Consider the following 27,611-nt stretch of genomic DNA (forward strand, 5'->3'; position numbering starts at 1 on the left):
TTGCTGTTTCTTTTAAATATTATGCCAACATTTGTATGTACTAAAGTCATTACTCCTAAACATGCAGAAGAATGTTATGTGAAATTTATTAATATAGCTGACTAAACTGGAAGGATGACTGATTTGGTCATATGCATTTTTACTGCTAAAGTTGTGGAGAGTCTAAAACAAGAGGAGAAGATTCTGTTCTTTTGCTTAGTAGGAAGTGCTTTATGACTGCACAAGTTCCCAATGAAAAATGTTCTTATAATGGTGAAGTAGCACAAATTTCATAAATTGGCAGCATATCATTTTCAAATATGAAATTCTTTGTGGATAAGTACTGATGCTTCTTGGTGCTATAAAAAATAAAGAAACAGATGAAGCATTAGATGTTTTGCAGCATCACATCTGTCAGTTTAGTGTCAGAACCTACCAGATGCTATTATGAAAGAATAAAGAAATGATGTAGAGCAGTTTTTGATTGGCGACCTGACAGGTACACAAGGAAGCTTGAAATATAACAAATTATTCCAAATTAGGTTTGGCATTTTAATAATTCCTCACAGCAGTACTGAGCTTGAGAGAATATTCAGCTAGGTTAGAAAAATAAAAATTGAGTTCAGATCGTCTCTTTCTGCTGAAGTCTTGGAAATGCTTCTGACAGCCAAGCCTAGACAATAGAGCCAATGTTAAGAATTAAACACTAACCTAATATTTCTCATAACGTTTCTGTTGCAGATGACAAAATCTGCAACAGCATCTTTCTTAAAGCAATCAAAATTAGTTGATATCCAATAGAAATATTCAGACACACACACACACACACACACACACACACACACACACACACACACACACACACACACACACACACACACACACAGAAAGAGAGAGAGAGAGAGAGAGAGAGAGAGAGAGAGAGAGAGAGAGAGAGAAGGTAAGCAATTGTTTAAAAGCATACTATAATGGCAAAGAATCATATGGCTGTATTTTAATATAAAATGTGCATTTTTTCCAGTGAAATTAAGTTTTTTTTTTGCAGTGTGGATTTAAAAATCTGTTAAAAGTCTGTTTTTGGGAAGCACTCTTGCTATTTTTTTTTTTTTTTTTAATACAAAAAGTTCTGCTTTTTGTATTTAAAAAAAAAAAAACCCACAGAAGTGCCAAAGGTTGGCAGTTATGCATTCTATCAACAAATTTTATTGTTTTGTATTTTATCAGAATATGCACAATATTAAGAACTCTGCTTTATTGTTGCTTGCCCCTGTGTTGTTGTTGTGCCCCTTGCAACTGTGATTTTTCTTCTGCATGTCAATTTTTTTGGGTATGGTTTTTATGCTCCTCCCATTTATAGAAATTAGACAGTGGAGTTTGTCTCTTTCTTTTGAACACCTTGAATTGTAATTAAGATGCTGCTACAGCAGACTTCCAATTATTTCAGAGCATATTAATCAGGGTCAAAAAAAAACTGATTTAAATATCTTTAAAAATTCAATTAAAATACCTACTTACAATAATTTATTTTTAAATTTAAATTAAAAAAAAAAAAAATACCACTTAACGCCCCACAAACCCTAAATCTCCACTGGTAGTCTACTGTACAATCCTTTTACTTAGGGATTTCTTCAATTCCTAAGCATGTGCACACACACAAACACGTATGTATTCATTGTTCATGAGTTAGCAATAGTAGAGGCATATGATGCAAGAAAGCAAGCTTATATAGCATCAGCCAAAAAAAAAAAAAAAACATTCCCATTTCATTCATCCATTCACACCAAATGTTTGTCTAGTTTTGCCTTGAACTTATTTAAGTTGTTGACCTCCACTACAACAGGCGAAATTTGTTTCAACTATCAACTGCCTGCTGGCTAAAGGCAAATTTCTGCACATCGATTCTTCAATTGTCTTTCCTCGATTTGAATTTATACCCCATCAGGTGAGTAATCTGAGGAAGAATCCCATTGGCAATGAGTTTGCTCAAACCATTCAAGGCCTTATACATTTCAATTAGATCACTTCACATATGCCTAGTCTCTGGAAGCTGCAATTTTCAGAACTTTTTTTTGGTAACAGCAACCCTTTGTTTCACTCACCAATCTCATTGCCCTTCCCTGACTCATTCTAGTAGCTCAACATATTTCCTAAAATGAGGCCTCCAGACTTATAGACTTATATGCAGTACTCAAGGTGTGGCCTGACCATTGCCAAGGGGATAATCACCTCCTTATCCCTGCTAGGAAAATTCCAAATATCATTGACAAGACCCTATTAGCTACTCTTGCAGCCTGTCTGAACTGCTCAGAAAACTTCATATCTAACTGTACAATTACTCCCAGGTCCTTTTCATTCTCCACTATACTGTGTAGTACTACTACCCAGTTGGTACATTACTCTGGGGTTACTGCTACCCATACACAGTACTTTACATTTGTCAATGTTAAACTTCAGTTGCCATCTCTCAGCCCATCTTAATGTCCAAGTTTTCAGATGCAAACTTGGACATTAAGCTTGATATACCATCATCAATACAGTTCAATTAATAATTTATATCCGAGGTGTAAATCAAAATTTTACAGTAACTGAAGAGCTAGTTGCATTAAAAAGCTTGAAAGATACAACAGGCGAAAATATATTTTTGAGTGTCAGAAGCAACTGACGGCCTCAAATTGAATTGGGATTTGCTATCAGCGGTTACAATGGATGGCGCTAAAAATATGGTTGGTACTAAAATTGGGTTCATGAGTCAGCTTCATAAATATCGAGAGTAAAAATATTAAAAAACCATTGCAATTTCATCGTATAATTTACCAGCAGTCTTTGTGCGGAAAATTTTTGGGCATAGATTCAGTCATGTCAACCGTAATATCAACAGTCAATTTTATTCACAAGACTGGTCTGAATCATCAGCAATTCAAAAATTTTTTTGACACTATTGAGGCCGAATACGGTGATTTGTTGTACCACACTGAAGTACAATGGTTGAGTCGTGGTAACTGTTGAAGCGATTTTTTGAACTTAGGATCAAAATAGATCTGTTTATAAACAAAAAATTGAAACCAGTTCCAGAACCGTCAGATCTCAAATGGCTGTAGAACCTTGCCTTTTTAACAGATATATGTGAACATCTGAATTTTCTTAATATGAAACTAGGGGGCTTTGCCTCCTACTCTCACTTCTTTTGATAAAGAAAAATAAAATACTTAGAGAAGCTTTTGACACTATGTATCTCTTCCTCTGCTATGAATACATAAATACATTACATGTGGAAGTCAAGCATGGTACCGCATGGTTATATTAGATAAACATAGCGCATGACCACACTTAAACAGAAGCTTGTTTTACCACAGTAAACAAGATTCTGTTGCATATTTTAGTATTTGTTACAAGATGTTGATGAGAACTTATAATTAGAGTTGGTAGATCTTCAATCTAATGATGCACTGAAGACAATATCTAAAAATGAAAAATCTGATTCAATTTTATTCGACATTATCTGAGTCAGATTATCCAAAAATTAAAAATTTTGCTAGAAAGGTTCCATCAATTTTCAGAAGTACACATATATGTGAGCAGATATTTTCAAAAATGAAAGATGTAAAATTAAAAATACGACACCATCTAACCGCATTTACGTAACTTTTTAATAACTGGAACTAGTACTTTAAAACCCGATATTATGAAACTTAGTCACACTCTAAAACCACACTCATCGCATTAATTATAATTTTGTTGTATTACTAACTATACTTTTGTGATTAGCACAATAAATAAGTAACAATTAATTTTGTTGTACTACTAACTGTATTTTTGTGATTAGTACAAGAAATAAGTAATAATTAAAATTTGATATAAACAAACCGGTATATTTTATATTACATATCCACCAATTTATTTTTTAATCTGTAGATATAGGTAGGTATAAATTTTGTTTCTCTGCATAACTTTAAAGTTTAAAGTTATGCAGAGAATGTAGTTTTCAGTAATTAGGAATTTTCTCCAGCTCGCCAAATATTCTAAAAATTCATGTGGCCTGCTTCTCTAAAAGTTTGGTGACCCCTGCTGTAGGGTCATCATGTTCCAGTTCTGGAACTGAGAGAAAACTACCTTCAATTTGATGATTTTCTTTATTATGAAAAGTTACCACACTAGGATATAGCTTGGAATCACTTTGATTACGGATATCTGTAGAAATCAAAAAACAGAACATTTGTCAGAGCCATCACCATATCTTTTTTCTCTTATCTGTGCAATTTTATTAACAATTGCCCACTGTTTTTGTTCTTCCACAATTATTTTTTTTGGTAATTTAACTATTGGAAAATATTTTCAAAGAGCATGCCTGTGTGATTACACAACTTAGAGGCAGATTATTTTCTATGATAAATGATGCAAAACATTCAGCACATATGACAACATCATTGTCACTATGAAATTCTTCATCTTACTAAGCACTGACTGTTTTCCTTATGTGTATTTGTTTGCAAATGTCTGATAACATTGTATTTCCAGGCATGTTAAATTGAAAAATCATATCTATTTACCGGAAGTTAATATAAATATATTAACTTTTCTATAATTTTCAATACACTGAAAATTTTGCATATAAGTCTGAAATTTTACATAATATTTCTTTGACATCTTACTGAAAGACATTGTTAACTAGCTTTGCACTATACAAGTATGATGAAACAACTGCACACTACACAGAACAGTGCTTACCTGGTGTTCCTATTTTGCATCTAGCAGCCGATTAATTAACAGAATAAGAAGCCATAAGCAGAAATTCACAATTTTTAAATATATTTTAATTTAATTTTAATTTTTTTGCAAAAAAAGAAAAGGATGGCAATAAACTATGTTATGAAGCTACATTATGATGGTAGACAAAGGAGGGGTCATGTTGAGTCAAAAAGACAGATTCTTTGTTGTAAACTCAGAGAGTTGGCAGCTATCATTTGTTTTTATGCATAAATTATATAATTCATAGTTTTATTTAATATGCTGTTTATTCAACTTGTGCAATGTAATAGTAAGAACAATACTAAATTTTAGCCTAAAGTGTGAGTATGATTTAAAAATAGTATGCTATTATTCAAATATATATATCGTTCAATATTTAAAACAATAGTATATATTCCAATATTTACTTAACCAACTGGCAATTGAAATATATTCCTAATTTATATTTATTAATTTATATATATAAAGTTATTACCTGTTTATATACTGAGCAAAGAATTGCTATAACACCTCATTATTATTATAAAATGTCATAAGAAATGTAGGTAATTTAACTTTCAAATACCTTACACTTCTCTCTGCACTGTGGTATAGTTTACTATCTCAAGACTACGAGATTATAATAAACTAAGGGCTGGAACCTAGACTGCTACATATAAAATAAGACAAGAAACTTAAAATATAATATAGTAAAACACAAGAATTTAAACCAAGATTTAAATCAGTCTCTTTCTTCTAGTTTAATTTCTTTTCATTCTGATATATTATTTATTTTATCCTAATCCCCACTTCGTGCCCCTCTCATTACAGCAGCATACCCTAAATAGCACACGGTCTTTGGATGTCTAATTTTTGATTAAGTGCCATTAAGTGTATCCCCAAGTTAGGGATTACATTGGCTTCGGTAAATGAATCATTCCACATTAAGCAAGTGAAAAGAACTAGATAAACAGGTTCTATTTTCCTTAACAGTATATTAGGATCACTGATTTATACTAAATTAAAGAGGTCCGGTTTGAATCTCTGTTAGAGACTGATAGCACTCTTAAAGCCCTCTTCAATCAGAGCTATAGTTTTTAAGGATGCTATTTTTTTTTTTTTTTTTTTTTGGCTACATTGGATAAGAACAATTCCTTACAACTAATTATGCATTTTTTAAAATAGGATTTTTTTTTTTTTTTGACCAATTTTGGCTACAAGAGTACTGAGAGGGCATGAGGTCAAAGAATTTTGAGATTGTTGGAACGGATAAGTTATTTGGAAATGTTTACTGTATTTTTGATTAATTAACATATTAAATTGTGTTTGACAAATAGTTTAATAGTCTTAGGTATGTTAATTTAAATTTAGCTAATGATTTTGTAAATTACGACTTATTATTCGTACCGCTATTGTATTGCTGTTTTGGCACAAATACCAAAACATGTAACCAGTAGTTTGTAGAATATGATAAATAAGTAGTTCAAAGGTTCTAATCACTTGTTAGGCATTTTTTTTTTTTTTTTTTGTCTTTAGCAAATAAAGCAAATTTTACTTTTTAGTAAGGATATAGCTAATTTAAAACTGCAATTGTAACGGAACAGCATAACATATTATTATTAGCCAAAAAAAGGGAAAAAAAAAAATCTCAATTACTCAGAGAGAGAGAGAAATAGAAGGGAATCACTAAGAAAGAGAAGAATGATGATATCCAGCTCAGGACCCTGGGTGTGCCAAGCCCATACTCACCAGATGTGAGCCCCTGGTATCTTGAACTTGATAGTGCAAGGTATAACAAAACAAGATTGCATAATACACATCACTGGATTTAGGAATATATTAGCTTGGCGTAATACTGTCAATTAATTGATTCATTTTCACTGTCGATCACTTGAATTGTATTTAAAACATCATGCTCTAGATCAGACCAGCAAAGCAATGTGAACAAAGTAGCAGAAATGCTGTGGCTCAGGGGAGAACCAAAGGGGCAATTCTCCTACAAATCACAGGCCTAACAAAATGTGCAACTTGTGCAATGTTTGCTGATTTTGTGGAACAGGATATGATACAGCTGGGGGAGGATGTCTTTGCGTGTGTTCGGTGCAGAGAGTATGAAGAAATTAGCTGTCAGCTCAGTGTTCTGATGGGCATTTATGAGAGTTTGAAGAGTAGGGTATATACCCTCAAGGAAATTAAAATGGGGGAGGACATCAAGCTCTCAGCTGCCCAACTCAACACTAGAGCTCACGTGAGCATCAGGCAACACAGTGACAATCTGCAAAGCAGAATACACTGGTCGCAAAGGAGATGATTATTGTTGGTGAATATTGTCAGAGAAACAGGAAATATGTTGTGCAATAAGGATAAGTGGAATAGGACCAGGAGGTGTTGAATCCAGATTGTTTACACCAGGGAAGAGAATGTAAACTTCAGGGATACATATAGTATGTGTATATTTTTGATATTATTTAATATTTACAACACATGTATATGTTGCAAACAAATCTGTATATTTATGAATGTTATAATAAGAGAATATGAGAAAACAAAAGGAAATATTTATTATTTGACATCTAAATACTAATGTCAGTTCACAAAAACCACATTACTGACAATAATTAATAGTTTAATAATATGAAAATCACTAAGGTTATTATTATATTAAAACCACTCTTATACCACGTGAAAATTAATAATATAGTTTATTAAGCTGTTCGCCTATATTATTATACATTAAGGTAGCGTTTCGGGTATCTTACTGATACCGTCATCAGAACAAGCTGTTGGGGGAACAGAAAAATAGAAAGAGCTACAAATCTGAATATTTTAGAATATTACAATATTACTATTACAATTACAATTTATGGTTTTAAAGTATTAAATTTGAAGTACTGAATTGTCGTTAAAATAGAAAACAGGAAATCTAAGATAATTACAAAGAGATTAAATTCTTACCTGCTGACAGACTCCTCTTGTTGATGCTCCCAGAAACCAGATGTGCATACAGGCAAGAGGAACTGCTAGCAGTTAACTTATAAGAGAGGGATTACCTCCAATAGGATAGTGCCAAGTTTTTATCCTGGATCCCGGATTCTTAGAAGCCTGGGGCAAACTTTGCTCCCATACTCTTGACATCAGAGTTGGTGTGCAAGCCTGTTCTGCACACCAACTCTGATGGATCTGCTGGTACTATCAAATTAATAAAATATTAATTTTCATGTGGTGCAAGAGTGGTTTTAATATAATAATAACCTGAATGGAAAAGAACCACGTAGCAACCTTCCCTAACTATAACAAAAATCACTGATTAAAATTTGCAAAAAAAAAAAAATCATAAATTATAATCAAACATGCAAGTATTATAATAATCTTATTCTTCTTTGCATACGTATCAATCACTTTGTTTATTAATTTTTCCGATAACTCATTTGGGCCTTCTAAGCATATCTTTGTGCAATCTTACAATATTACGGTACAGATACATATATAATAAAAAGATTATAAAATGTATTGTTTATAGGCTGCGACCAAACCAGCTTGTTTGCAGTATACAAAGGAAGAATTAGCCACAAATAGACTCTTGCTGTGAAAAAAACAAATAAAGGGAATTTGAAAACCAGAAAGTGCCAATGATTGAAGTAGTGGCTGCAGTATGCTCCTCTCTCTGACAAGACATTGTTTAATCCTTCCCCTGAAAACCGTGAGACACTTTATAATTACAACAGCATCTGTTACTGAGGAACCAATTCAGGTGAACCTATTCGTGGCCTGCAATCCACTCAGTCTTGTGTGCAATATACAAAATTTGTACAAACAAAGAATTAGTCGCAAGTAGACTGTTTGTGTGAAACACTATCAAGAGATAGTTTGTGTGAAAATAAAGGGAACCATAAAGTAAAATGCTGACACTTATTGCTGTGTGTTGTGTTTATTTGACAAAATTATTGAATTTGTGTATTATAAATACAATAATGTGTAAACTGATAATATGGCTGTTAAAGAGTGCAGTAAGAAGAAAATTTCATGTAAATTAAACAAAAAATGTGGTGAAAATTTCAACGTCCGAGGCCTTTGAACGAATATTAAAATAAAAATTACTATTTTTTGCCTGGGGTGAATTTCACCCCTGGTCACCCCCCCCCCTGGATTCAACGTTGGGACCAGGGTATGTCTGCAAGAGACAAAAGTAGATGACAATGTAGAGCAGATATCATCTTTTAAGGACAAAAAAGGTGATATTGTTTAGACACTGGCACTAATGATATTAAGAGTAGATCTGAGGACTTACTTAATAAGTACAGAGCAATGTTGGGAAAAAGTTGAGAGTTACGATTGAATTTGAAAGTATTTGCAATTCTGCCAGACACGATAGGGGGAGTACACGTTGAGAGTCTTGTCAATCAATTCAGCCCTGGAGAGAATGTGCAAGGCTCATGGGGAAGGATTTTTCTTTGTGTGGTCTGTGCTTGTTAACATGGAAGACTGTTTTTACAGGGATGGGGGTACACTTAAATAGAAGGGGAGCAAGAATATTTCTTGATAGGTGGGTTGAAAAAGTGCTAGTTTGTACATGGACTATTAGAGTCCATGTGATCCATTTGAGGACTAGAGCTGCAGGCAGAGTTTTAGGTAATTATTGCACAGCTTCTCTTGGAAAATTCAGCAGACTGGAAAGCAAGGTGTCAAGAATTTCAGGCCCAGCTGGGTCATCATGGAACCAGTGAATATATGGGCCGTGTAAAGGTAAATAAGAGTAAGAACATGTGCACATACACTAATTCTAGGGGCATTGTAAATAAATTTAATGTATTTGAAGTACTGATTAAGTCATTAAATGCAGGCATTGTAGGGATAGCAGAAACACGGTGTCACTCAGACATGTGATGCTGAATTTGAATATGGGGAGTACAATGTATAGAGGAAAGACAGGAGGGGTTATACTCTTAGTTAAACAGCATATTAAATCTAAGGCAATGCATCCAGTTAACCTGGGTGACCATTGCATTGTCTGGTCAGTCTGGTGTGATATAAAGCACTGGGAAAAACGGATGAAATGGAAAGGTATTTTTTTTTTTATTTATTTATTAATTATTATTATTATTTTTTTTTGGCTGATGCTGTATAAGCTTGCTCTCTTGCATCATATGCCTCAACTAATGCTGCTTAAATAATGCTAACAGCTATACAGAGAAATAGAATGGGCCAGTAAATCAGAATGTCTTATAATGAGGGATTTTAACTTTCCAGACATTAAACGGAATTTGTGGATTGGTCACTCACACACTAGCAAGACTTTTATAGATTTGTAGATTTCTTGGATGACAGCAGCAGTAATCCTACATGCATTAAGAATCTGAAGGTAGAAGACCCACTAGGTGGCAGCAATCACAGTGTACTAATGTGGAATTTAATAAAAGACATAGCTACTGTTAAGGGTAAAGGAAAAGGCTTTTGTTTTCGTAAGGATGACTATAGTGATCTCAGACAGTTTTTAAATTCTATGCAGTGGGACCAACTGATGTTACCAACAGCAAATTCTAAATGGGAAGCATTCAAAGAAGTAGTCAAAGAAGCTACTAAGCTTTTCATAACAATGAGAAAATACTGTTCAAAGCTTAGACTTAAATGGATGTCAGATGAACTGTTGAGACATGTGGCAGAAAAGAAAAGTGAATGGGATACCTATAAATTATCAGGTCACACAGAAGCCTATGATAGATATAAATCAGTCTGTAATCAAGTCACAAAGGAGGTTAGGCAAGCTATGGCAAATGATGAGAAGGCTTTGGCAAACAATGCCAAGAAAAGCAGGAAAGACTTCTATGTTTATATAAACAGTAGAAGGAAGGGTTGAATCACATTGGGCCACTTCATGTCAACTGGTTAACTGTTGATGACCCTGCTTATGTTGCTTACAAATTGAATAGATATTCTGCATCTACATTCACATTTGAGGAATTCTTTATGGGAAGGTATGTCAGAAGTTTATCAAACTCCAATGGGAGCTAAACGACTTTGTAATAATTGAAAGAAAAGTGGAAGAGAAATTGTTGAAGCGGAACATAAAAAAAGCACCTGAGGTAGATGGGATCTATCCAATCACATTAAGAGAGGCAGCAAAGGAAGTGAGCAAACCCTTACATAATTATGAAAGCATCCTTGATTTCAGGAGAGGTCTCTCTGGATTGGAGATGTGCGAATGTATTTCCAATTGAAAAAGGGGATCAAAAGGTGATGAGTAATTACAGACCTGTCTGATTAACATCTGTTCCAGAGAAAATAATGGAGTCACTGGTTAAAGAAATAATGAAAGACCATTTGGACAGGAATACAGTTATATTATAGTCACAGCATGGATTTGTTATGGGCCAGTCTTGTCTAACCAATCTGATAGGTTACTATGATGCAGTGACTAAGGAACTGAATGCAGAAAATAATTTTGATATCATATACTGGAATTTCAGGAATGCTTTTGACACTGTTGTACATAAAGGACTGCTACATAAACTGGAGCAATGTGGCATTAAGGGCAAGTTACTGCTATGGATAAAGAGATAGTTAAGTGGAAGACAGAGAATGGTTATCAATGGGCACTGTTCTTCATGGATTAATGTTATCAGTGAAGTTGCCCAGGGTTCAGTTGCCGAGCCAATTGTTGTTTTCAATATTTATTAATGATATTGATGAAGTAGGCTGAATGTCAGAGTTTGCAGATGATACAAAGGTTGGCAAGGTAGTTAATGACAGTAATAATGCTATGCTATTACAACAAGATATAGAAAAATTAGGTCAATGGGCTGAGAAATGGCAGTTGAAGTTTAACATTGATGACTGTTTACTACAGCAGCATGGTACTACACTCAAGGCAATGGAAAAGGAAAAAAGACCTCCGTGTAATTGCACAGTCGTATATATGAACTTTTGTGAGCAGTGCAGACATTCTGCCAGGACAGCTCAAGGGGTTTTGGCAATGATATACAGAAACTATGCTAATAGGGATAAGGAGGTTGTTGTTGTTATTTGGTTTTTAGGAGCATTAGCAACTAAGGCCATATTGCTCCAGGAATATGCGGCGGTCATTCCCTGACCTTTCCACATCCTCCATATTTGGTGGTGACAGGCTCGAACCCCGGTCTAATCAAGAAGCGTGTGCTATGCACTGCTGCTCCTTCCCACCTGGCTACGAAGGCGCCTAGGATAAGGAGGTGATTATCCCTTTGTACAAGGCCATGGTTAAGTTGCATCTAGAATATTGTATAGCGGTTTGGAAGCCTCACCTCAGGAAGGATATTGAGTGGGAGAAGACAGAGGGTGGTAATTAATGGGTGCTGCTCTTTGTGGACTAATGTTATTAGTGGAGTCCCACAGGGTTCGGTGTTGGGTCCTCTGTTGTTTTGTATATTCATCAATGATATTGATGAAGGTATATCAGGCTTAGTGTCGAAGTTTGCAGATGATACAAAGGTTGGCAGGTTTGTTAATGACAGTAATGGCACTGTGTTACTGCAACAGTAACACACTGCCAACCTATTTGGTCCTTCTTTGGTGGGTGGATAGGTACCCAAGTGATGCAATGATGGCAAAACAGTTATGAAGTATAACTCCACAATATGAGAGATGCCTGATGGTGTATGATGTATTTAGACTATAAAGTGTTTAGGACATAAGCCTAAAGCTATGGAAAAGTCTTGACTATGTATAAGTATACTGTGAAAGCATCAAGGCAACAAAATTGGCGAGGGGAATGAAGGAACACACTGCCATTACAGGATCCTGCCTGTTGCAGGATCCAGATAATTTGGGCAGATGGGCTAAGAAGTGGCAACTGAAGTTTAACCTTGACAAATGCAAAGTACTGCATATGGGTAGAAGTAACCCCAGATCAACGTACCAACTGTGTGGTACTACACTTAAGGTGGTAGAAAATGAAAAAGACCTGGGAGTAATTGTGCAGTCAGATATGAAGTTTTATGAGCAATGCAGACAGGCTGCCAGGGTGGGTCATGGGGTTTTGTCAATGATATATAGGAATTTTGCTAGCAGGGAAAAGGAGGTGATTGTCCCTCTGTATAAGGCAATGGTCAGACCACGCCTTGAGTACTGCATACAGGTCTGGAGGCCTCATTTTAGGAAGGATGTAGATTTGCTTGAGCGTGTACAGATAAGGGCAACAAGATTGGTGAGGGGAATGAAGGGATCCTCTTACCAAGAGAGGCTTAAGTTCTGCAAATTGCAGTGGCTGGAGACTAGGCACCTGCACGGTGATCTGATTGATATGTATAAGGCCTTGAATGGGTTGAGCACACTGGATTCTGATGGGATCCTTCCACTTGTTCAGATTATGAACCTAAGGGGGACATAAATTCAAATTAAGAAAAGACAGATGTAGAATAGATGTGCGAAATTTGCCTTTAGCCAGCGGGTGGTTAATTGCTGGAACAAACTTCCATCTGTCGTTGTGGAAGTTGATAGGTTAAATAAATTTAAGGAGGAACTGGACAGACATTTGGAGGGAATGGTGTGTTTTTTTTTTTTTTTTTTTTTTTGGCTGATGCTGCATAAGCTCATACACTTGCTTTCTTGCATCACATGCCACTACTACTAATATCATGGCAACTCGTTGTGAAGGTATTCACAATATGCGATATAACTTAAAACGATGCTGCGTTGCTAATATTCTGTTCATTCAGATTTGGCTATGTATTATTGATGCTTTCGCACTATACTTATACATAGTCTAGACTTTTCCATAGCTTGAAGTGTACGCCCTAAATGCTTTATGGTCTAAATACATCAGGCATCTCTCATATTGCGGAGTTATACTTCATAACTGTTTTGCCATCATTGCATCACTCGGGTACCTACCCTCCCACCGACCGAAGAAGGGCCAAATAACCCTTGGGTACCTACCCACCCACCAAAGAAGGGTCAAATAGCCCTGAAATGGCACCAGGGGGAGCCTGATGATGACGGAGTTTCCAAGAATAGGTAACAACAGCCTTCTCCACTGGGGAAGCGTTGCCTATTCGAGGAGTTTATGAGTTTTTGAGTGGTGTGAGTTGAAAGAGTTACTGTCCCTTTCATTCTTCTACACCGTTTCTTTTCCTCTTCCACTCCTACTATTACTTTCCCTCTACCTTTTTGCTTTTCTAAGTCTAATAGGGAAAAGTGGATAGTCGAGTTATTATCCCACACATATACAAAATAGCCCTGAGACTGTGCCGTCTGGGTGGCGGTATCCATCTGAGAATAAGTAACATTAGTCTTCTCCTCAGGTGAAGTGTTACTTATTCGAAGTAGTGCAATATCATGGCAACTCGTTGTGAAGATATTCACAATATGAGATATAACTTAAAACGATGCCGCTTTGCTAATATTCTGTTCATTCAGATTTGGATATGTATTATTGATGCTTTCGATCTATACTTATACATATGTGTTTAAGGCATTGAATGGATTGAGTAAGCTGAATGTGAATTAATAAATATTGAATTCATTGTCTTGCTGAGACTACACACGTGGGGGCATAAATTATTAAATATTTATTAATATTAATAAATTATTAAATACCGAGGAAGGTATACAAGACATGAGGTTCATAAAATAGCACACAGAAAAATGGAATATCACTAAAAATGGATATTTTCAAAAGTCCATGGTAAGCTATATTTTGTGATATGGTAGTCTTAAACTTGGGGAGAAGGTGATGCACAGCATGTGGCTCAGTTCATACAATATGAAGAAATGGGCTGTAGATGATCTGCAGTTTTACACATGTGCAATAAACCATACTATGCAAAATGGTGCTCTGAGACCAAAATAGTCATGTGCCAAAGATTCCTGAAACAACTTGTAAACCATCACTAATGTAATTAATGCTTTTATTAGTCAGATAAAGTCCATGGTTTCTATCAGTTTTCCAAGCTCAACATGTTGACTGCCACATCAGCCATATATGTCTGACACCATTAGGTTTTTTAGGCACCGCACCGGATATATATATAGTTGACACCCTCTGTTTCAGTCGGAGTTGCATCAGGTGTATAGCGCTGATGATTGATGGGAATTTACATTATTTTTGAAAAGCAGTCCCCTGTGATACATCTGATGCAATTTTCATGCCACTATGAGAAAAAATAAGCGAGTAACTGCTAATTATTGTTTATTATACGATTTTTACAATTACAAAATTATGTAGATTTGCGGTGTTGATCAAAACACATGAAAGGCTAATGTTAGTCAGTCTTTCATGTATTAGGGAAAAGAGTTTGTACCAATTGTCTTATGGGCAATAAGTAAACTCTTTTCCCCTTCTTTCTAGCAGCAGATCTTCCTTCAGACTCTTTCGATTTTGTATAACATAAAACAATTCCTCTACCACTTTATCCCTTTTAATTATAATTTAAGCCCATTTCCCATGGGTTTAAATTATAATTTTTTGCTATTTTACAGTCTGAATTTCCTGTCTTATTTTATACAATATTTTCTTTAATGTCATATAGCAAATCTCAAATTTCAGGGCCTGAATTCCTATATTTGTAGGGCAGGGTCGCACCATACAGGCCTGATGTAGCTGAGTGGCCATGAACGTGAGTGCAGTAGCATGCACTCTTTAAGTGGACCTGGGTTCAAGCTTGTGACTGCTAAATAAGATTAACATTTGTATTGATGATATATTGTAAACTACACTGACCTGGTGGTCATGCCGCAGTATAAACAAGAACAGTAAACATTGGCATGATGCAAACAAGTATTAGATATCTGATAAAGTGTGCATATACATAGCATAAAAAAGCCTACCATTGTACCATCACTAGTCTTATTATCCATGTGATCCATCATATCCATACAGCTTGCAGGCACTATAATAGCAAATAACGTGCTAAAGACAGCAATATTCATAGCAGCTAATGTTTTTTTTTTTGGTTTAAACTGTACTAGAAAACCTACAAAAAAACAATAATAATGATATAAAAATTAAGAATTATAATTTTGTATATGAAACTAATAGCACAGAAAACTGGTACATTAATGAGAGAAATCATACCTTAATTTTTTAATTTACAGAAATAATTGAAAATTATATTAGCATAATTACCTGGCACTACTAATCAAAAAAAAAAAAGTTAGGTTGTAGCAAAAAAAAGGAGAGGGAGAGATTATTTTTGATTTAACAGCTATTCGGTAATATGTAGCCTATTAAAATAAGTGTGAAACTTTCCTCATAGGCATTACCAAAAATAAATAAATATAATTTAAATAATTAATAGAAAACTATTATGTAGATGTAAATATTTAGAGAATGTGTGGTAATACAGTACTTCTATACTGTAGTCAGGAAGAGACGTGTTTACCAAAATGTCACTACATGATCAATAACATCAGGTGAAATTTTGGAGCAATACTTATTGTATACTTGATACTTATTAAAAATGGGAATGGGTTAACCCAGTGGTGTCCAACCTATGGCCCAACAGGCCCACGATTAATTTTTATAAGGCCCGTGCAGAAAGTGAACTAAAACAGCATCAATCGCCACTGTGTGTACAGGCATGCAAGTGTCCAGCTTGACTTGTCAAACAGGTACATGTGGTTCAGGGCAGTCATATGTATGCTAAATACAGTTATGTATTTTGATATAGCTTGTTCATTGCATTGAATTATTTATTAATCTGTATTGAATAAAAAAAAAAAAAGAATTATTTTTAAAAATGTTCCAAAAGGGGAAAATCGATTTGGAGTGTCGTGTTTTTGATCCAAGGTGGACTGAAGACTATTTCTTCATTGATTACCACAAAAGAGCAGTGTGTTTGGTGTGTCAGAAGACTGTGTGAGTTTTTAAAGAATATAATTTAAAACGACACTGATTCCAATCATAAATCTTATGATCAACATAAAGGAGTGCTGCTAAAAGAAGTGTTCAAAGTTACAAAACAAATTAAGAAAGCAACAAAACATACTGAAAACCTATCAGCCAAGAAATTTATCTGCTGTACGTGCCAGTTATCAAGTTGCACATTTCATCACTTTTGAAAGTAAACCGTTTAATGATGGTGAATTTGTTAAGTGTTGTTTGTTAAAAGTTGTGAAAGAAATTTTTCCGGAGAAACGAACAATGAAACAAGACGTTAGTTTGTTTCGACAAACAATTATGCAAAGAGTAGAAGATACTGGAAATAATTTGTTCGAACAACGTTTGGAAAACATAAAACAAATTAAATATTTTAGTGTGGTACTGGATGGCAATACTGATGTAAAGGACACAGCCCAACTCCTTATCTTCATTCGTGGAATTAATGATAATTTTGTACCAATTGAAGATTTAGCTGATCTACAGAGTATGCGAGGAACAACTACAGGTGAAAATCTTTACCAATCTATCGAAAAGTTAGGATTAAATATTAAAAACCTGGGAGGAGTCACAACTGGAGGTGCAAAAAATATGATTGGTAAAAACATTGGGCTTATGGGTAGAATAACCAAGAAAATGGTAGATATTGGAGCTCAAACTCCGATTGGAATTCACTGCATTGTGCATCAAGAAGCTCTTTATGGGAAGGTATTGGATCTCCAACACGTTATGAATGTGGTTATTTCAACTGTAAATTTTACAATATCATATGGCCCCTTAATGTGGCTGTTGAAATATCCCTGAATGTTTCAACACGAAAAGGGAAACCAATAAAACAACTATCAAATATGGAGCAGCTGTTTGATCTTGCAATTCATACATAGATTTCTAGTCATTTAAATTCTCTTAATTTAAAAATACAAGGGAAAGGAAAATTGGTCTGATTTGTTTGGTGACATCAAATCATTTCAGAATAAGTTATTATTTAAATTCCAGTTGAGCAAGACAACTTAGTTCAATTTGAATGTTGTACTGAGCTAAAGAAGAAACACATTTCCAAAGAATCATTGCCTTTCATTATTACAATTACTTTTTTGACAAGTTTGAAAGGTCAAAAAAGACATTTCAAACTTGTCAGACAACTTTGAATGTCAAAAAAGAAAAGGTGTGCGGCAGAAACAGTACCTATATGAGAGTGCAAGTGGAGAGACTCTGTTAGAGATGGGTCATTAGCATTAGTAGAGACATTTGATGCAAGAAAGCAAAAAAAATCAGCCAAAAAAAAAAAAAAAAAAAAAAAACATTTCTACTTCACCCCTTTGTTCGTTCAAAATACCTGTCCAGCTGAGCCTTAAACTTATTTAGGCTATCAACTTCCACGACAAAGGATGGAAGTCTGTTCCACCAACCAACCACCCGCTGGCTAAAGGCAAATTTCCGCACATCTATCCTACATCTGTCTTTCCTCAATTTGAATTTATGCCCTCTCGGGTGATTATTCTGAGTGAGAGGAAGAATCCCATCAGCATTGAGCATGCTCAAACCATTCAAGGCTTTATACACCTCTATCAGATCACCTCGCTGGTGCCTAGTCTCCAGACACTGTAATTTGCAAAACTTAAGCCTTTCTTCTTAAGAGCACCCCTTTGTTCCATTCACTAATCTTGTTGCCCTTCTCTGAACTTGTTCCAGCAGCTCTACATCCTTCTTGAAATGAGGCCTCCAGACCTATATACAGTACTCTAGGTGTGGCCTGACCATTGCCTTATACAAGGGAATAATCACCTCCTTATCCCTGCTAGAAAAATTCCTATATATCATTGACAATCCACCATGAGCTACTCTTGCAACCAGTCTGCACTGCTCAGAGAACTTCATATCTGCCTGCACAATTACCCCCAGGTCCCTTTCATTCTCTACCACTGTCAGTGTAGTACCACAGAGTTGATACATTGCTCTGGGGTTGCTGTTTCCCATGTGTAGTACTTTACATTTGTCAATGTTAAACTTCATTTGCCACCTCTCAGCCCATCTGCTCAACCTTTCCAGATCCTGTTGCAGCAGCATAGTGTCAGTAGTGTCCTTGACAACCCTGCCTACCTTTGTATCGTCTGCAAACTTCGACATTAAGCTTGATATACCGTCATCAATATAAATAAATAAATAAATTTTTCTGTTTATACTCTGGTACAACCAAACGGTCAGAGGAGTTCACAAGATAGACAGAATACAAGAAACAGCACCGTATTCAGTAGTCACGGGCTTGAACCCCGGTCACTCAAGGCACGTGTACTTATGCACCCGCGCGCCTGACCACTAGGCTACGGCGGCCGTTTATCATTTATGAATACAGAAAACAATAATGGACCCAACACTGAGCCCCGAGGGACTCCAGTAATAACATTAGTCCACGACGAGCAGTGTCCATTGATTACCACTCTCTGTCTTCTCCCCCTCAGCCACTCCCTTTATCCACAGCAGCAATTTGCCTCCAATGTCACACTGCTCCAATTTGTGCAGCAGTCTTCCATGTGCAATAGTATCAAAAGCCTTTCTAAGATCCAAGTATATAATATCAAAGTTATTCCCTGCATCCAGTTCCTTTGTGACTGCATCATAGTATCCAATCAAATTGGTCAGGCAAGACTTCCCCTTAACAAAACCATGCTGTGTCCGAGCTATAACTGAAGTCTTGTCTAAATGATCCTGCAGTGCTTCTTTAACTAGTGCCTCCATTAATTTTCCTGGAACAGAAGTTAAACTCACAGGTCTATAATTACTTGTGTCAGCCTTTGATCCTCCTTTGTGAATTGGGGTCACATTTGCACATCTCCAGTCTGTGGGTACCTCCCCTGAGTCCAAGGAAGCTCTCATAATTATGGCTAAGGGTTTGCTTACTTCCTTTGCTGCCTCCTTTAATATAACTGGATAGATCCCATCCACCCCTGGTGCCTTTTTAACCTAACTATTAACTATTAATTAACCTAACTGCCATCTTCTGAATGGAATCTAGAAGCCTTAGGGAAATTTTGGGGGCACGGCCCCAGATGTGGAAATAATATTCCATGGTAGGGCAGATTTGCGATTTGTACAGAGTGAACAGCTGTTTGGAAGAAAAGTAATGCTGAGAGCGAAAGAGAAAACCAAGTTTTTTAGATGCAGAGGAAGCAATATTTGTAATGTGCTCATGCCAAGAGAGATTATAATCCCCAAAAGAGATATATCTTGCCCAGAAATCAGAGTATTACAAAGATAAGCATAGGAGCAGAAGAATCCTTTTAGCGAGATATAAGACAAGACTGAGTTTTAGAAGGATTGAAATCAACTAAGTCGTCTTTGCCGCACTGGAGATCAGCATTTAAAGAATTGATAGTGCATATTCGAGAAGTTGAAGCTGATTGAGCAGGGCAAGGTTTCTCAAACTGGAAAGAGGAATACAATGTGCTATCATTGGCAGAGGCGGATTTAATGGCGGGCGCACCGGGCGCGCGCCCTGGGCCCCGACTTCTGAAGGGCCCATGCAAAACCCCAACAAATTAGTTGAACATATTAGTTCAAAACTTTGTGATTATTATTATGCTATTATTAATTATATTATACATATATTATATTCAAATTTTATTGGAAATAAAACATTAATAGTACATAATATTTTTTATTTATTTAAAAAATGGTTAACATTTATTTTTATTTTCCCTGTCTCTCTCTTTTTTTAAGGGGCCCCAATATTTTCTTCTGCGCCCGGGGCCTCAACTGACCTTAATCCACTCATGATCATTGGCAAAACAATGGATAGGATTTCTGGTCAATGAAAGAAGGTCATTAATATACAAGAGGAGAAGAATGGAGGGAAACAATTGAACCTTGGGGGACACCAGCATTAGTAGTGAAGTTAGAAGACTTCTCCACTAATGCTTCTCTACAGAAGAGAGCCATCTACCATCACTCTCAGTGAGCAGGTCACACAAGCAGTTGCTTTTGACATCTCAAACACTATCAAAAGCCTTTGAGATGTCAAAAACAACTGCTTGTGTTTCACCGAACTTTTCCATTGAATTTGTCCATAAATTGGTAACACAGGCCAGAATATCACCTGTGGAATGACACTGATGGAATCCATACTGACGATCGTTGATCAGACGGAAGGTTTCTAGATAGTTTAAGAGTTGATGGTTAAGTGATTTCTCCATTACTTTAGAGAGAGTAGAAGTAATTGGATGGGAGGGACTTGTCACCATTTTTAGGAACTGGTTGGATATGAACAAATTTCCAAGCAGAAGGAAAAACACCTTTGGAATAAGAAAGTGAATAAAGGTGGCATAGAACAGGAGTAAGTTCAGAAGCACAGGTTTTGAGGACAAGTGGTGAAATACCACCTGGAGCTCCATCGAGAAATACCATCAGGACATAATCATAATTTTGTATTGAGATTGGCATCACAAATTTGCAACCAAATTTTGAACAATTATTTAAAAATATCCAGCCTCTATCATCTGATTAAATGTTAAGTTTTGTCTAGTAAATGTTATTTTGCATTGTACTTAATAAAATTTTCGATTATTTCCATTTTAGGTTATCATTATATTTATTTTTTCACCTTAATATTGAAAAGCAGTGATCCTTTTCAGGTTGTAAATTTTCTAAAATGAGCATTTAAAAGCAAAAGTAAAGTTTTTTTTTTTAAAACAAAAGTGAAGTATTTCAAACAGAAACAAAAGTAAAGTATTTAAAAAAAAAAAAAAGGTCATAATTTTATAATTTTAATAAAATCTAAAAAAATAAAACACTGACATAGATTTGTTGCACATAAGTGCTGTGAATTTGCATTTTTTATATATAGCTTGAAAAGAAAAACATGAAAATAGAAACTTCCCTTTTACGAGTAACAAGATATAGAAAATGTGACAATTTTTTCTCAAATCACTCTGTGCAGCATGGAAAATAAATCTAACTTTGAATACGGGCCCAGTACAGGAAAAGGTTTGACACCACTGTGTTAACCTATCAACATGAAATTTGGTAGCAAAGTTCCCCAAGAGTATTCTAAACAAGCCCTGCAATTTTGAGAAGTATCAGAGATGCAGCTGCAAATTTATAGCACTGTTTCTGAGGTGGGGAGGGGATATTTACTAAGGGATCTGAACTGGATCTAAAACCTTTCCAGGAACAAATAGAATACGTGTTCAAACTTTTTGTCTCCTCTGACTTGCTCTTCTTGAGTGATGCCCAAACATTCAAAACATACTTTAATTTATAAAGATACATACAAGATGTGGCTATTAAATAAATATAATTAAATTATTTTGTACCTTACAAGTTATCCCCTTCAATATAATTGCCTTGGGTTTGCATGTTTCACATGTTTCTTTCAAGCACAGAAACATTATTTGAAGTCATCTTCTGTAAGTCCTTTTAACATTCGGTCTTTTTTTTCTGAATGTCTTCAATGGACCGAAAAATGGGTTCCCTTTTAGCATACTTTTTTCAGTTTAGGGAAGAGAAAAAGTCACAGGGGGGAGGGGGCCTAGAGCTGGCAAGTAGAGTGCATGATCACACACAGTGATTTGATTTTTCACCAGAAACTAGTGAACAGAGAGTGTGTTATGTGCTGGAGCAGTATCTTGATGGAACATCCAACCATGATCAAGCCTAAATTTTCATTTAAAATTTGTCAAATTATTTCTTAATCCATATTGGCTTCTGATGTAATAATTCTAATGCTTAAATGACGATCACTTCTAATTAATGTTCTTATCTGATCCATTTTCATCAGTTTTCATGGATACTAGGTGGCCTGGTTGTTCAACGTCTTCCACCTTCTCTCTCCTTTCTAAAAATCTTTTATGCCATTTAGACATGCAAGCTCTCGATGTAGTACCTTCCCCATAAGCAAGATATAACTCAATTTTCAGAAATTGAGTTATATCAAAATTAAAGAAAATACTCAATTGGTATTTTCTTTAATTTTGTTAAAATTTGAGGTTGATTTGTTGTTTGACTGCAAAAATACAAGGTAATTAAACCTGTCTCACTGCAAAGTGACTGAGCGTGTTGAAATGTGGCATGGCAGACAAGGAAAAGTTCAAGGTCAACTGCTATGCCTTTGTTTCACATGTGGCACTTGGTGTGTAGTGGCCGCACATGCAGTCTTATTATTTAATAGCCACACCTGAAAAATTACACTTTCATCTTAAATTTAACATACGGAATATCACCACAGTTAACAGTAAAATGAAAAGATGATAGTAATACTGCAATATTCAAAAACAGTTATATATGCATACTACATTAGCCAAAAAATGAAATAATCACCAAAAATTATAAAATTAGCAGAACCACTATTTGTTAATTACTTATTATTTATGCACTGAGATGTGTTGTTTCTTGTCAAAGTCCTTATCAATATACACCAATGAGCCAAAACATTATGACCAGCGAGTTGTTATGCAAATTGAAGCAAATGCAGGTGAACAGCACTGCAGGTGAATGCAGCACATGCACGAGTCAGGACACAGTATAAAAAACACCTGATACGGAGCTCTGTTAATCAGTGTTACCCTTGTTCCTCAGATGGGAAAGGCAGCGGACTTGAACGAGTTTGACAAAGGCCAAACTGTAATGGCCAGAAGATCGGATCAGAGCATATCTGAAATGGCACTGCTGATGAGGTGCTCACAGTCAGCCGTGTTTAGTACCTACTGAAAGTGGTTTGAGGAGGGGGAAAACCCACGCACTGCCAGCAAGGTGTTGGACGACCACAGCTCGTCGATGCTCGAGATGAGCAAAGGCTCTCCTGGATGGTACGTGGCAAAAGAACAGCAACTGTGGTGCAACTCGCCGGTAATGGGAATGCTGGTGACGGGAGTAATGTGTCACAACACACAGTACATCAAACACTGCTGAAAATGTAGCTGCGTAGCCGCAGGCTGCTCCGAGTGCCCATGCTAACCATTGTTCACTGGAGACAGCGCTTACAATGGGCATTCATTTCATTCATTCATTTATTAATTACACACAATATAGTCTCAACATTATGTACATAAAAGTATATACATGATTTATATACAAGATATATTTACATATAATTATATGCTCTGACAAACATTAAACTCTCATGTGTGTGTGCAAGTGTGTTCTTATTCAGGGTAGCTCCCAGGCATAAGCCCAAATCTACCTTGAGAACTTGGGAATATATAGTCTTTACAAAGCAGTCCTTAAAAAGTATGTTAAATTACTTGAGTCTGATTTTACTGTAGCGCTATTCGCACTTGAAATCCCGCACCCACTGGAGGTAGTGCAATACCAGTGAGTGCCAGCAATCCCGCGCCCCGGGTTGGCCATACCAGGGAGCCAGCAGGGAAAAAAAAAAATAATAATAAAAAAAAATATATATATATATATATATAATAAAACAACAATAATATTCAATAGTCTGGATGGCACAACTATAAACTTCAAAAATCACAGTTCAATTGAATATTTCCTCAGCTGCTGTTTCACATGCACTGGAACCTCCAAAACCAATAACGGTACTATCCAGCAATCTCCAACTGTACGCCATGGATAATAGACGCTTTAGACCACCAGACCCGACGCAATGAATCTGATCCAGCACGGCAGAATCCAGAATGGAGTATTCATGATTGCAGCACAAAAGACAACCAACCAGAGCACCAGACCCAACACCATGAATCAGGTCCAGCACCCCAGCCGCCAGCCAGATGCAGAAACCAATAGTGAAACTCCATGAAGACAATTAAGACACTAGGTTTGCCTCTGAAGAAAGGCTCTGAGAACAGTTCTTCTTGCAAAAATAGCAGCTGAAAACTCCTGAAATAAATTAAAACAGTCACGATTTGCAATAAGCAAATGCACTGTATCAAATGATAAGTCAGGAATATGCGCCATCAAAATCCGCCTTTGGTCTTTATACTCCCGACATAAAAAAATTACATGCATCCAAGTCTCCTGCTCGCCACATGTACAGAAAGGATCTGTCTCCAACCCTCTCTCATATAATTTGGCCCTAAGTGAGCCGTGTCCTGTTAACAAATAAGAAGTGTACATAGAAGGCGTAAACCAAGATGCCACGGTTTTTGCCAATGCATAGTTCACCTGGGGAATATATTTCCTCGTCACAGCTCCAACATCACCACTTTCCCATCTGGTCTGCCATAAATCCATTAATTTGTTCCATATTCGTTGTTTTTCTTCTTTAATATTATTCTCCAAATCAATTGTAATATCCAAAAACGTTACTGATGTACCCTTTTTCAATTTGTACAAAAACCCTCTGTAGACAATAAATAAATCCAATGGCATGGTACCAGCAATTACCTGTAGGGCGTTTGTAGACGCTGTTCTAGGTACTTTCAATAAAGTTAATAACATAGAGCGCTGAAGCGATAAAAGTTTCGATCGAATCCTAGTTTTAGTTACCACAGAAAACCAAACAACAGCCGCATATGCCACTATCTGGAGAAAAATAGTCTTATAATACAATGACAACACTCTCTTATTCAATCCCCACTCCTTACGAGAAATCCTAGCAATGGAGCCTGTAAAGTGTCTTACTTTTACATTTAGGTGTGAAACATGTGGGAAAAAGGAAAGTTTGTCATCTATGATTAATCCCAAATACTTAGTTTTAGCAACATAAGGAATTTGAACACCACCTAAAAGAACTCTTGGAGGCCTGCCGTAATCAAATTGTTTCTTAAAAACCATAAAACAGGTCTTACTTGCAGAGATCTTCAATTTGTTCAAATTGGCCCACTCCATTAAATCATCTAAAACTGACTGTATTTTTCTTTCCAATATAAGTCTGGAGCGCCCAGAAACTCCAATCACAAGGTCATCAGCATAAGCTATCTTAGCAACCTCTGTACTCTCCTTAACAAGCCACTGATCTAAAACTGCATTCCAAAAGAGAGGTCCCAAAACCGAACCTTGAGGACAGCCTCTCGAGACACTGGCACTATATGACAGATGACGTGCACGCACAGTAATAAATCTGTCCTGAAAGTATGACCTTATAGTGTTAAATATGTAACTATTACACTCTGCAAGCACTAGAGATCGAAGGGCACTTTCCCACCATACCGAATCAAATGCTCCTTCGAAGTCTATAAAGACCATAAGAACATATTTCTCAGAAGAATCCTTAATGTACTTTAAAAGAGATGTTATGGCGTCCTCTGTAGAGTGCCCCTTCTTAAATCCATGCTGATCAGCAGAACACAGATGCTTATCCTCTAACATCGCAGAAATTCTGGGAGCAAGTAACCTTTCATAAACCTTACCCATGTTCACCAAGAGAGAAATTGGTCTGTATGCTCTCGGATCAGTCCTGGGCTTACCAGGCTTATGCAATATCTTTAGCAGTGCCATCTTCCACGGTCTTGGAAAAGTACCTTCAGTGAAACATTTATTAAACAAATTTAACATAATTTGAGGAAAGTAATCATAAAACTTAATGATTACTTGATTTTCAATTAAGTCTAAACCTGGACATTTCTTAACGTTCAATTTAGCTACTGCTGCACCCAACTCCACCAAACTGAAGAGTTCAGCTTCAGCGTCACCTGCTCCTGTAAACTCAGAGTTCATCCGGCGTATCTCCGTTTGTTCAGGTGAATCATCTTGAGGAAGATCCTGAGGAAATAGTCTTCTAACAATCGTTTCCACAGTAGAAAACCAATCCAATGTCTCATCATTATTGTTCAATACAGTGTTGTATATTTCTCCACAAAGCAACGTATTACGAGAGATTTTATACACGAGACCCCAGGGATCTCTGTTACCAACTTCATTAACCAAATTTTGCCAACAAGTTCTCTTGCTCTCAGCAATAGCCTTATGAAAGGCCTTTCTTCTCTCTTTATAGGCATTTTTAAATGATTCCACATCAACACTAGAGAGATGTCTATTTCTTTGGTATACTTTCCTAGCCTGGCATACCTGAGACCTCAGAGAAGACAAAGCAGGAGTCCACCACGGCACAGACAACTTTTTAGTCCTTTTTCTCCTCGTAGAGTGCACACAAGCCTGGAAAATATGATACTGTACATAGTTTACATATTCATAAGCTGTCATACCATTTAAACTCTCTCCAGGTATCGCACAATTATCACTATCGAAAACTGTAGTCAAATAATTTTTAAAATTGTTCCAGTTAACACGGTCCATAGAAAATCTAGACAGATCACTCGTAGCGAAGCTCTTTTCCCTTACTTCGAAACAGAGATCAAATGAAATTGCACGGTGATCACTATTTACTAAACCAGAATTGACTTCCCAATTCAAAATAGAATCGCACATACGAAGAGATGTCACAGTTACGTCAATATTAGACTCTCCATTTACAGTTGAAAAGGTGAACGGCTTATTTGGAAGGTTTTGAACAACAAGATTATGAGATAATAAGAGGTCTTCAAATTGGTTCCCTCTCACATCAGTATATCCACTGTGCCAAAAATGTGATTTTGCATTAAAATCAGCAGTCACAATGAGATTATGGGATGCATATCTTAAACAAATATTTTCCAAATTATGAAGCGCTATCTGAATATTTTCCGATGGAGGACAATACAGTGACACTAGGCAGAAAGAAGAAACTTGTGAAGACACAATAATGCTTGTCATACACGCTGAGCACAAACCCATGATTGACGTTACAACAAGGTCTTGATTAAAAATTACAATAGCGGATTTTGGAGGAACATCCACAGCTGCTACTATTCTAGTAGAAGAAGGAAAACCCATAATCTTATGAGCTGCCCCTCCCACTTGTGAGGAATAAAATGGCTCCTGTATACAAACAATATCTATACAATGCTCCAAGGCAATCACCCTTATTTCATCAGCAACTGCCCGACAGCGCTGACCATTTATTTGCAAAATTTTTAAATCTCTATGTCCTTGCAAAGCTCCAGAGGTAAAATCAGAGGAGTTATTATCCATGATTGATGCGCATTATCCATGATTGATGCTTACAATTAATACATTGTGGAGGATCCTCCTTGTGAGGGCACTCAGCGAAAACATGACCCCCATT

At 36.2% G+C, this 27,611-nt stretch overlaps 1 protein-coding gene across 1 annotated transcript in view; it reads right to left on the bottom strand.

The window, feature by feature from the left end:
- The window catches only part of LOC150087329 (high affinity copper uptake protein 1-like), a 78,790-nt gene that overhangs the window by 34,518 nt on the left and 16,661 nt on the right, over positions 1 to 27,611 (bottom strand). Inside the window, exon 2 of the mRNA XM_090371994.1 lies at positions 15,505 to 15,650. Within this exon, the coding sequence (XP_090228120.1) occupies positions 15,505 to 15,650 (146 nt within the window). The remainder of the gene's footprint in view (positions 1 to 15,504; positions 15,651 to 27,611) is intronic.

Source organism: Mastigoproctus giganteus, chromosome 4 (genome assembly GCF_048544385.1).
Source record: "Mastigoproctus giganteus isolate SK-2022 chromosome 4, ASM4854438v1, whole genome shotgun sequence".
Taxonomy (NCBI): domain Eukaryota; kingdom Metazoa; phylum Arthropoda; class Arachnida; order Uropygi; family Thelyphonidae; genus Mastigoproctus; species Mastigoproctus giganteus.